The 12610-nt window shown below is 42.5% G+C and overlaps 1 protein-coding gene across 1 annotated transcript in view; it reads left to right on the top strand.

The window, feature by feature from the left end:
• The window catches only part of Rab31 (RAB31, member RAS oncogene family), a 116710-nt gene that overhangs the window by 60416 nt on the left and 43684 nt on the right, over positions 1–12610 (top strand). Inside the window, exons 4-5 of the mRNA XM_090353516.1 lie at positions 8639–8710; positions 11651–11757. Of these exons, the coding sequence (XP_090209642.1) occupies positions 8639–8710; positions 11651–11757 (179 nt within the window). The remainder of the gene's footprint in view (positions 1–8638; positions 8711–11650; positions 11758–12610) is intronic.

The following is a 12610-nucleotide window of genomic DNA, read 5'->3' as shown; positions in this document are numbered from 1 at the left end:
CTCAGTGGTAGACAATGCCAGCTAGTGTTGCAGGTTTACTGCCAGTGATGCTGTAGTCTCAGATTCTTGTCTTGGGAATTCAGTGAAACAGTGAATCCCTTCTGTGAAGCATTTCATTTGGAAGAGAAAGACCTATCTGCTACTGCTGCTCTTGTCAGTCTTCAGTTCTCTTTGCCTCTGTCTGTCTCCTCCTCAGTGGCTCTGAATGTAGAGGCTCCTATAACCTGGACTGTGCTCTGACTCATTACCCATGTTATCATTAAGTGTTTTGAAAGGTAACATTTCATTGGTCAAATCCTACACCATTCTGAGTGCTTGTTAATTCCTAGTCAAGTCCCTTCTGCAAACCCTCTCCCCAGGGTCATGGGCAGGTTATGGAAACTAGAAGTGGCTAGGGAAGGCAGAGACTAGATGTTCTAAAGCATGTCTCTTTCGCATCTAGTTTCAGCCTCCTAGCCAAGGATGCTGTTCCAGGGGCCCTGAGTGCTTTCTTATTTTCTCTCTCACTTATGCCAGCACTGCTGTCTTGATTAGTGTGAATTCTCCAGTTTTGTGCTTCTTTTTTAAGTTGTTGGGTAGGAATCGAAGCAGATGTTTGTGTTTGGTGAGGACAGAACGAGTGCAAGAGGGAGGTGCTAAGGCCTTATATGATGGAGTGGCTTTGTTCTACTCAAAGGATAAATGACATTTTTGTGGGTGTTTGTGTGTGCCCACCCAGGGTCTGGGTAGTGGCCCTGAGGTTTTTTGTTCAAGGCTATGGCTCTACTACTTGAGCCATACCTTCACTTCTGGCGTTTTGCTGGTTAATAGGAGATAAGAGTTCTCAGGACTTGTTTGTCCAGGCTGGCCTTGAACCACAGTCCTCAGAACTCAGCCTCTTACGTAGTTTAGGATTATAGTTATTAAGCACCAGCACCGTGATTCACTCACTGCCTTTTAACAATCACCTGTCAACAAGGGGTAAACAAATACAACAGTGGCACACACTACACACTATATGGAAAAACATGCTGTGCAACTTGTGAGTGACAGATGGGAGGAAAAAACTGGGAGAGAGTGAGGGAATGGAAGACATGGTTCAAAAAGAATTATACTCATGGGGCCTGGAGCATAGCCTAGTGGTAGAATGCTTGCCTAGCATGCATGAAGCCCTGGGTTCAATTCCTCGTAACCACTTACTCAGAAAATGCCGGAAGTGGTACTGTGGCTCAAGTGGCTAGCCTTGAGCAAAAAAATGTCCAAGGACAGTGTCTGGACTCTGAGTTCAAGCCCCAGGCCTGGCAAGAAAAAGAATTGTACGTATTACCTGATTCATGTATCTACAGCTCCTCTGTATTTAATCTTTACAACAACAGTAAAAAAATTTTTTTTGAATTAAAAATCGTGTGTGTGTGTGCGTGTGCACACGCACATAAGAGTAAGCAGGTGTTTGGTGCACTTCTTATCATTTTTTAATTGAAGAAAGTTTCTATTGCACCTGTCAAAAGGGGCCTAAGTCACCTCCAATTGAGCTTTCTTAAGATGTCATGTATCCCTGGGTTCTGAGGAAACTCTCTAGCTTTAATGCCACATTAAGGGGGATAGGGAGGAAGAAGAAAAGGAAAGAAAAAAAAAAAAGAAATCAACATCCTTTGTTAGTATAGAAATCATGTATCGTGTTAAAATATTGAAATGTTTAAAATATAATTCAGAAATAATCAAGCAAATGCTGATATGTTTTCTAGTGCCTTTAGTTAGAAATAACTGTTGTTTGTAATTTGGTATACTATCCTCCTGGCCCCTTTTCTGTTAGGTTTCAGGATGTCCGGGCTGGCATACTAACTAAGCCCTGTGCTTTTCTGTGAAGAGAGGGGCCTATGTGAAAGTGACAGCTCTTCTGAATGGTACAAAAAGAACCTTCAGTAAGGCACTTTTTTTTCCCATTCAACTTCTGCCAGCTGAGAATTTGGGGAATGTCCGGAATTTTCTTCCACTGCTTCCTTCTTTGTTTGAATCCTTCTGCCCTTGAATCTCCCTGGCCTTGCCTGAGCCTGCATTCCTGGGGAGAGTGAGAATGTTGACAGGGAGTTGGCACCTGAGACCAATCTGCAGGCTGCTCCTACCCTGGAATTGGTGCTCCGGCTACAGTCTGACTCACCAGAGACAGATTTCTTTAGAAATCATGCTTTGAAAAATCCATTCTGCAAGTTGCAGGCTCTGATGCCAAAGTGTTCTGACTTGAGGACTGGAGAGGCAGAGTCCAACTGGAGCTGTGCTTGTTTGGAAATGTGATGTATTTCCCACTATTGCACATTCCTGACCTGCAGGATGTCACTGATGCTGGGAAGTTTATGATGCACTTGAAAAACCTGCATTTAGGGAATTTTGCCTAAAGCAGACTGAGTGGTCTGAAGGATTAGGAGTTTTCCTGGAATAATACTTTCATTGTATTGATAAGCTCTGTGTGTGTGTGTGTGTGTGTGTGTGTGTGTGTGTGTGTGTGTGTGTGTATTGTGTGTTTACACAATCCAACAGTGTTAGGAAAATGGAGGAGAATGGGGAAGAAATAGGCTGGACTGGATAGTCCACAGGCGAGGACTGTTTATTAAGGAACAGCCTGGGCACAGCCCTTCCCGTGGGATTGGAGATTGTGCTATGGACTGGATTTTAGGGTGGGCTTATATAGGACTTAAGAAGGAAGCAGAAAATAAAAACGAGCTGTGGTTTCTTTGGGGCCAGGAGCAGTGTCCTTGGCCAGGCCTAGATTGGCGTACCTGCCTGTGGACTGGCATATAGTGAAGCCTGTTGGTTTGAGCCTGGTGTCTTACCTGACCCAAGAAAATAAGGCAAGAATCAGTCCTTCATCTTCCGTCTTTGGCTACATAATAAAAAGGTTGGGCTGAAAGGAAAGAGGCAAATCCTTCAGACAGGAAGTAGGAACATGGAGTTGTGCTATAAGGAAGACACTGGTGAATCCAGAGCAGGAAAAGCAAGTACTTGAACTTGAGGCCTCATGGTCTCACTTGTTTGTTTTTGCTCAAGGCTAGTGGCTCTACCACTTAAGCTATACCTCCACATCAGACTTTTTGCTGCTTAATTAGAAATGAGTATCATGGGCTTTCTGCCTGGGCTGGCTTTGATCTCAGCCTCTGTAGTAGCTAGGATTCTAGGGATGAGCCACAGTGCCTGGCTAGGTCCTGGATGTTAATAAACACTACTTGAGAAAAGGTTAACAAAGTAAGTAAAGAATTAAAATAGGTTTCATTTTTACCTGCCTTGAATGCAGTGATAAAACTGTAGGCATTATAAGCTTCTTGTTGAGCATTATTACATGTGTGTTTCTTATGTTGTATTTACCAGGGTATCTTCTTTTCAAATTGCATCTCACAAGCTTGTTCTGCAGAAGGTCCTTGTGAAAATACTGGGTTATATAATCTTGGCTCATGTGTCATGAACTGGTTTTCAAAAGCTTCACTGTGGAATGAAGGAAGAAGTGACACTAACCAAAAACACTGTACTCATAACCTGACTTAGGGATTTATAATCCCTTTGTACAACTACATCATTATCATTACATTATCATCATCATCATCATAAAAAAATCTTGTGAATTTTTCATCCAGTATTCTGTATGGTTATACTAAAATTTGTTATACTGTCGTTTTCCAGCCTAACCAGTGCTAGAGTGACATTTTGGTGACTTTGTGACAATCTAGGAAATCTCTGATTATTCCTTTAAAGGTGGAATTATTGAACCCAAGTTTAAGACTAAAGATGTCCAGTTGCTTTCCAAAAAGATCATGCCTATCTGTCCTTTTGCCACTTGCTGGTGGAAGGGATAGATTTAGCATCTGCTACAACTTGGGTATTGAGTGTCTCCTGAAAGCCTATGTGTTAAAGAGATTGGTCCCCGAGAGGTGGCCCTTATGTCACTAGGGGCATGTCCTTGAAGGATTTGTGGCACTCTGATCCTTTCTTATTCCCTCCTCCTCCTCTTCCTTCCTCCTCTTCCTCCTCCTCCTCCTCCTCTTCCTCCTTTTCCTTCCCTGCCCCCCTCCTTATTCTTCTTCTTCATCTTTTTTCCAGTCCTATGGCTTAAACTCGGGGCCTAAGCTCTGTTCTTGGGCTTTCTCAAGGCTAGAGCCCTACTACTTGATCCACACAGCACCACTTCCAACTTGACCTAGGTATGTGGTACTGAGGAATCAAACCTGGGTCTTTGTGCCTGCTAAGTGAGCACTGTACCACTAGGCCAAACTCCTGGCCCTTATTCCTTTCTTTTGTTCTCTGGTCCCTGGGGAAGTAAAAGGCTTTTGTCTATCATGTACTCCCACCAGAATGTGTTGTCTTATCACAGGCCCAAAGCCACAGAGCCAGTGGACAGAGACTAGAACCTCCAAAACTATGAGCCAGAATGAACCCTTTTTCTAAGATGGTCATCTCAGGAATTTGTATAATAATGGAAAGCTGACTGATAAAGCACATATCCATGAAACTGAAGAGTCTAAGAAACTCAAAATGTTGGAAGTCTATTCCTCTCTGTCTCGGTCTCGGTCTGTCTGTCTGTCTGTCTGTCTGTCTCTCTCTCTGTCTCACACACACACACACACACACACACACACACACACACACACACACACACCTGGGTCTGGGCCGGGGCATTATCCCTGAGCTCTTTAGCTCAAGGCTACTGCTCTACCCCTTGAGCAACAGTGCCACTTCCAGTTCTCTAGATGTTAATTGGAGATAAGAGTCTCTTGGTCTTTAGTGCCCAGACTGCTATGAACCTTGATCCTCAGATCTCAGCCTCCTGAGTAGCTAGGGTTACAGGCATGAGCCACCGCGCCCAGCCCCATCTAGAACTCTTATCATGAGCATACTCAGCAATGAAACACCAAATGGTGTATACCCAAAGATCCCAAACTGTCATTTCTTCTGAAGACACAGATTGTCTTTTTTATAATTCTCTGGACTGTTTTTAAGTAAATAAATGATGCTTGAAAGTTATCTAGCCACTCAAATTTGAAAATATTTCATTGGATAGTTAAAGAAGCTGTTTTGAAATGATAGCTGTTGTGCTGATTTTCAAATAACCTTTCAAGGTGAAATAGAAAAATAAAGCTTCATCACCTCTGTGGCTGTGAACTTCTTCCTGGAAGCCCTTTTTTTTTTTTTTTTTAACTTCTGAGCATTCAGTCCATCAATCTTGATTCTGACCTCTGGGAAATTGAATGTTGTTATGTTGGTCAGAGGCTGACTCTGTGCAATTTGTTTTCTATTTGTATGAGAGAAGTATATATATTTATATATTGGAGAGAGAGATTGTAGCCTAGATGTGATTTAATCTTTTTGTCCTCTATAAATATTAGTATTGGTCAATGCATTATCGGGTTTGGAACTAAATATGAACTTTCAACTCATTGAAACCCCCACATCTCCAGAAATAAAGTCCTCTTAAGTGGCTTCACCAGCAGATTTATTTCAAAGTGATTCCGTTTGGAGGAAGGAAGAATGTGTAATGCATCATGAATGGAGATCTTTTCAATAATTCATGAGGCCTGCACATCAGTAGCCATTTGAGATGCAGTACATGGCATCAGAGCCTGAAAGGAACTCTGTGAGGAGCTACATCCGCAGTTTGCCTCTGGTGTCAGAGTTACTAGTGTCTTGATTTTTAAGAAATGAAGTCTGGACTGACTTTCTTCCTTACGTGGAAGCTATTTTGAAAAGACTAGGCATTTTGTATCCTTGGGTTGAAAGGACACTTTGTATACACTCCCTACCCTTAGCAAAGCAGCAGTGTTTCAAGGCATATTGCTTTTTCCCTTCTGGTCAGGCTTTCAGATTGTTTTTTGATGTGTGAGGAGTGCTTTTGCCAGAAGCTGGACTACACATGAGTTTATGGAAGATTAGTGCTTATGACAAGCACAGGGGTGGGCTAGTCAGTGAACATGGAAAGGCACGCTTGGCAAATGGGAGTTATCCTCCCATGAGATCTGGAGTGATGTTTCTTGGACAGAGGAGAGTGGCAGAGCCAAGGTCTATCCACATCTCTGGCCACTGCCTGGTTCAGCTGTGAGCTTCTTGGTTCAGGCTGAGCTTCAGTAGATTCTTTCCTCTTTTCTGAAGATCACAGAGGTTCCAGGGTGATTTTTCTTCAGGGAAAAGGCTAGCAAAACTGGGGATGGCCTGCTCCCTTCATCCATTGAGAGCTTCTCTCCAGTATTTCTTAGTTGAGTATAGACCTCTGATTGCCAAGTGCGGTCACTTCTGTTTGGCATCCAGTGGAAAATAGAATGAATAAGTATGGTTGTGCTGTTAGTTAGCAAAGCTTTGGGATCCATCTTTTCTCTCTCAAATTCCAAATTGTTTAAGGGTGCTTCTAAATTTTAACTTAAACTGTGTAAGAAGGGCTGGAAATATGGTTTAGTGCTAGAGTGCTTGCCTAGTATGCACAAAACCCTAGATTCGATTCCTCAATATCACATAAACAGAAAAAAACTAGAAGTGGCCCTATGGCTCAAGTGGGAGAGTGCTAACTTTGAGCCAAAGAAGCATAGGGACAGGGTCCAGGGCCTGAGTTCAAACCCCAGGACTGGAAGAATAAAAGAAAATGTCTTAAAACATGTAAAAATTTATACTGCACAGTTTTACAAGGAATGTATTTAAATTATTTGATATCCTATCATTAACATTTTGTCACTTGATGTATGCTTCATACATATGCTACCTTGAGACTATATTTTTATTTTCACAGGAGGTCTGGTATCTTTTGGGGGGACATGGGGCTTGAACTCATGGACTGGGCACTGTCCCTGAACTCTTTTGCTCTACCACTTTTTTGCTTCAGTGCTACTTCTGGTTTTTGAGTGGTCAATGCGGGGTAAGAGTCTCATAAAGACTTCTGCCCTGGCTGGATTTGCACTATGATTCTCATATCTCAGCCTCCTGAATAGCTAGGATTATAGGTGTGAGCCACCTTTTGTTGTTATAATTTTGTGCCCATATTGGGACTGAAACTTGGGGCCTCTTGCTCTCACTTGAATTTTTTGCTCAAGGCTGGCACTCTACCACTTGAGCCATACCCCATTTCTGATTTTTTGCTGGTTAATTGGAGATACGAATCTCAAAAGACTTTTCTGCCTGGACTGGTTGTAACTTTAACCCTCAAATCTAAACCTGCTGTGTAACTAGGATTACAGGTGTGAGTCACCAGTGCCCAGCTAAATATATCCTATCCTATAAATAAAAATCCTCATTATTTTAATAATTATGGGATATTCCATCACACACACACACACACATCCCAAAATACTAGTGATTGAGTAATTTAAACAACAAACCTGTATCCCTCACTGTTAGAGAACATGGGAAATCTAACATCAGCCTGTTGGCAGATCATTGTCTGGTGAAGGCTTGTTTCCTGGTTTTCAGACCAACAGCATCTTGCTGAATTCGTAGTATTTAATAAAGAACTGTCTGTTTTATCATCAGTCTTTTATGTTAATTGGACATCTATTGATAATTTATACTTCTTCCTATGTGCTTTTCTTTGTGTAAGTTTTATCCCTTACTCTGAAGTTGAGTTATCCTGTCTTAATGGACTTTCAAACCCTTCTATGATATTTTTGCATTTTAAAAAACAAGCAAAGAAGCCAGGTACTAGTGGCTCATACCTATAATCCTAGCTCTGCAGGAGGCTGAGATCTGAAAGTGGTGGTATAAAGCCAACCAGGATAGGAAAGTCCAAGACTCTTATCTCCAATTAACCACTAAAAAGCTGGAAGTGAAGCTGTGGCTCAAGTGGTAGAGTACTATCCTTGATTTGCAGGGGTGGAAAAGGCAAGCTCAAGCTCAGGGACAGGGCCTAGGTCCTCAGTTCAAGCCCTAGGACCCACCCACCCACACACACACACACACACACACACACACACAAAATAATAAATAAAAAATAAAACCAAGAATGAATGTGCTTCCTTGACAGCGCACATGAAATGTACATGTCTGAGAACACCTTATCCAGGACCCAGTGCTACCAGTGGTCAGGTTTTAGAATGAAGTACAACACCCCAGCCCTCTTTACTGTAGACCTCCTGTAGGGGAGGAAACTCTACCAGTTACCAGGGGTGGAAGAGGGAGGTGGCTGGCTGCACTGGGCAGGTCGAAGCTGAGGACTGGGCAGGGCCGCGGAGGGGGCGGGGCTGAGGACGGGGCGGGGCCGCGGAGGGGGCGGGGCTGAGGACGGGGCGGGGCTGGGGAGGGGGCATGTTCATTCACCACCACCACAGCCAGCCTTTTGGCTTTGCTGGCCTTGTTTACCTGCTCAGACCGTGTCTTTTCTCGTTGGTGTGTAGTTCTGACACTGCCGTGGGTTGATCATATTAGATAAATGATGAGCAGTAGAGAAAAGCAAATTCACAGGATTTAAAGTGAAATGTGTTTATGGGTTTTTGCCCAAGAGGAGATTTTTGTGGTCTCTAAACCACAAGGGCCTATGTGTGTAGTTGGGGAACAGAATGTAGGGGTTCATATCAAAGAATCCGAAGAGAAATTTAGAGAACCTTTTGGGAAGGCGTAGAATACAGAGATAGTACTTACTCTGCGATTGCTGAAAACCCGTTCCTTCTCCGGGACCTAATGCTGTTCCTTGTCTCCCCAGTTCCACTCTCTGGCGCCCATGTACTATCGCGGGTCGGCGGCGGCTGTCATCGTGTATGACATCACCAAACAGGTGAGGCGACCCCAGGGCTCAAGAGGCCAGTGTCCCAGCGCAGGGACCTTCAGCAAGCAGAGACGAGTATTCTCTTCTTTTTAAATAAGTGATTGTTTTCTGGAGAGGAGGCATGCCTGCCACTGCTACTCTCCAGAAGTCAGCTCTTCTAGGTGTTTTGTCATCCTAGATTACTTTTTTTTTCCTGTAATTTAGTTGACTTTAAAGGTCAAGGATGGCCGTGTGCTGGTGCTTCATACTATAATTCCAGCCACTCAGGAGGCTGGAATCTGAGGATCAATGTGTGAAGACCATGTGGTTCTTTTTTTTTTTTTTTGCCAGTCCTGGGGCTTGAACTCAGGGCCTGGGCCCTGTTCTTGAGCTTTCTCAAGGCTAATGAGAGCTCTGCCACTTGAGCCACAGCACCACTTCTGGCCTTTGCTGTGTGTGTAGTACCAAGGAATCGAACCCAGGCTTCATGCATGATAGGCAAACACTACCACTATGCCATACTGCCAGCACAAAACCATGGGATTCTTTTTTTTTTTTTTTTTTTTTGCTAGTCCTGGGCTTAAGCTCAGGGCCTGAGCACTGTCCTTGGACTTTTCTCAAGTCTAGAGCTGTACCATTTGAGCCTCAGCACCACTTCTGGCTTTTTCTAAGTATGTGGCACCAAGGAATCGAACCTGGGTCTTCGTGCATGCTAGGCAAGCACTCTACCACTAGGCCAAACTCCCAGCCCCATGGGATTCTTATATTCAATTAGTTATCAAAAAAGTCAAAACTGGAGCTGTGGCTCAAGTGGTAGAGTGCCGCCTCAAGTGAAAAAGCTAAGGGACTGTACTCATTACCAACTAAGTTCAAGCCTTAGGACTGGCACACACACACAAAAGGCCAAGAATATTATTTATATGTGTAAAGGTAAATGTGTGTGTATACAGCTGTCCCCTTCATCTGTAATTTTACTCTCTGTGCCTTTAGTTACTCAAGGTCAACTACTACCCAAAAAAATTAAACGGAAAATTCTGGAAGCAAACAAGTCATACATTCTAAGTAACTTTTTTTTTACTTGTATTGTAATAGTAACTCCATTTTTGTTCATTCTTTCTGTACCTGACTTTTAAACTTTATCATAGGCACATATACAAAGATAAAAGATAGTGTAGATGGGGCTGGGTTTCAGGAATTCACTGAGCCTCCTTCAAATGAGGGACTTGGGTATATGTAATAGCAATGTATTATTAATATTTGTGGTAAGGCTCTAAGCTATTCATAAAAAAAATACAGTGGCCTTGTGACATCTTCCTTTATTCAGGCAAATTAAATTCTTTCTTTCCTATTACAGTCAGCACTATCCCTGAGTTTTTATTCTCAAAGCTAGTGATCTACCACTTGAGCCACAGCTCCATTTCCAGATTTTGTGTGCTTAAGGGAAGATAAAATCTCACAGATGTTCCTACCTGAACTCTCTTTAAACAGTAATCCTCAGATCTCAGCCTCCTGAGTAACTAGGATTGTAGACAAGAGCCACCAGTGCTTGATGAATTATTTTGTTTTCCCTTGGAAAGATGACTCAGTGCTCATGCCTCGTAGCTGAGGGAGCCACTGCTGCTGCCTTCTACAAATCTTAACTGTCTCTCACTGAGGTGATACCCACCTCGGCCTCTGTCCTAGAGGAGGGCTGTGTGGAACAGTTCCCAGGGTAAGATAGAACTCCAAACAGGTGCATTGCCTTTCATTTCCTTTCTGACTTAGGCATGCATATAGTGTGGTCCCACTACTCTTATTCATGGAGAGTCAAGGCTATGATTTTTAAAGTAATATTGCATGTAGAAGAGAATTACAAATGCAATTTTCTTAACATCATTTTATTGTTATTATAAAAGTAACGTACAAAGAGGTTACAGTTATATAAGTCCGACCTCGAGTATATTTCCTTTTGGACAGTATCACCTCTTTCCTTGTGCTCTCCTAGTTTTCCCCCTTCCCTCCCCAACCCCCACAAGTTGTGTAGTATATTTTCAATGACTTCAAATTTTAATTTTGAAAAATTTAAAACCATTGTTCTGTATGTGTGTGTGTCAGTCATGAGGCTTGATCTCTGGGCCTGGGTGCTGTCCTTGAGCTCTTCAGCTCAAGTCTACTACTCTACCACTTTTGAGTCACAGTTCCACTTCCAGTTTTCTATGGTTAATTGGAAATAAGAGTCTCAGAGACTTCCAGATCTCAGCCTCCTGAGCAGCTAGGATTACAGGTGTGAGCCACCAGCACCTGGCTTAGAAACATTTTAAACTCAGGCCTTCCCACTTGCTAAAACAGGTCCTCTATCACTAAGCCATGCCTGCAATCAGCATGAAGGTTCTCAAGCTCTTTTGTTGTTTGAGTTTTGGCCTCGAGCAGTCTGGACCTCAACCAACTTCCTGTCATAGCTCTGATGAAGGCATACATCTTTGCGATCAGATTTTCCGTTGAGATGGTCATCTCATCAGCCTTTTGTGCCCAGTTTGGCCTGGAACTATGATCCTCCCTATCTTGGCCTTCTGAGTAGTTAGATTCATTCTTAAGCATGAGTTACCAGTGACCAGCTGAGAAGAGGAATTTTTACAGGCTAAATACAATTTAGCTAAGATTAACTACATTTCTCCTAAGGTGTTTCTGTTTTGTTTTGTTGTTTGGCTTTCCTTTCCTTTCCTCTCCCCTCCTCTCTCCTCTCCTCTCTTTCCCTCTTCCCTCTCCTCTCTTCCCCTCTCCTCTCCTTTTCTGTCCAGGCTAGTCTAGACTACAATCCCCCTATTTTTGAGAATGCAGTTATAGCTATGCAGGCATGCATCACCAAACCTAACCTTTCCTGTTGAAATAATTCCATATTTTTCTTCATTAAGTTACATAGGGGTTGTATTTCTAGTTGGTTGAAATATTGTAAGACATCATTTTAGTGATTCATCTATACTTTTCATTTAGGATTCATTTCATACCTTGAAGAAATGGGTTAAAGAGTTAAAAGAACATGGCCCAGAAAACATCGTAATGGCTATTGCTGGAAACAAATGTGACCTCTCAGATATTCGGTAAGATTCATTTACAGTTTTATGTGTGTGTTATGTGTTTGTATCCTCCATTCCTGATTACCTATGAGCTTGTGCTGCTATTTATTTGTGCTCTTAGAGTAATAATTTGATTGACGACCCATCACTTGTGGTAGTCAGCATGGTATTATTCAACTGGAGTGGGCTTAAGGAAAAAGGCTGCAAATCTGATGATGGATATTAAAATAAATCTCCCATTCCTTAATGCACACAGCTGCATCCCTAACATTCGATGTCTTTGGCTATACTGTTTGTTATTTTTATGGTTGCCTTTCTCATTATTGTTATTGATCCACATAGTTTGAGTAATTTTCAATTGCAAATGATCATTAGAATTCTGGATATTCTCCCATTGCACTCATGTTTGTTTTACTTATAATTTAATGTAAGGATATCGTCTAGCCTATGTAATTATTTTCTCTAAGATACATATAGGAGCATTTTAAAGTACTGCATGTCTAGTGACAGTAGGTTATGAAACTCTTACCTGATGTCTGTTTTCTGTTTCTTTAGAATACCTGAGGCTGAGTACATATTTTTTTGCCAATCCTGAGCTTGGGCTCAAGGCTTGAGCACTGTCCTTGGACTTTCTTAAGGCTAGAGCTCTACCACTTGAGCCTCAGCACCACTTCTGGTTTTTTTCTATGTATGTGGTACCGGGGAATCGAACCCGGGTCTTTGTGCATGCTAGGCAAGCACTCTCCCACTAGGCCAAACTTGCAGTCCCTGACTATTATATTTTTTTAAAAGAGGGTTATTTGGCTTTGCCAAGTGTTTCAAGAGCCCATAGCAACCAGGACCTCTTGCCTGTGTTATAACATGGTAGAGACAAAAA

Source organism: Megascapheus bottae, chromosome 19 (genome assembly GCF_031878675.1).
Source record: "Megascapheus bottae isolate mThoBot1 chromosome 19, mThoBot2.hap1, whole genome shotgun sequence".
NCBI lineage: Eukaryota > Metazoa > Chordata > Mammalia > Rodentia > Geomyidae > Megascapheus > Megascapheus bottae.
The sequence above is the reverse complement of the archived record's forward strand: the minus strand, read 5'-3'. Positions and strand labels throughout refer to the sequence as shown.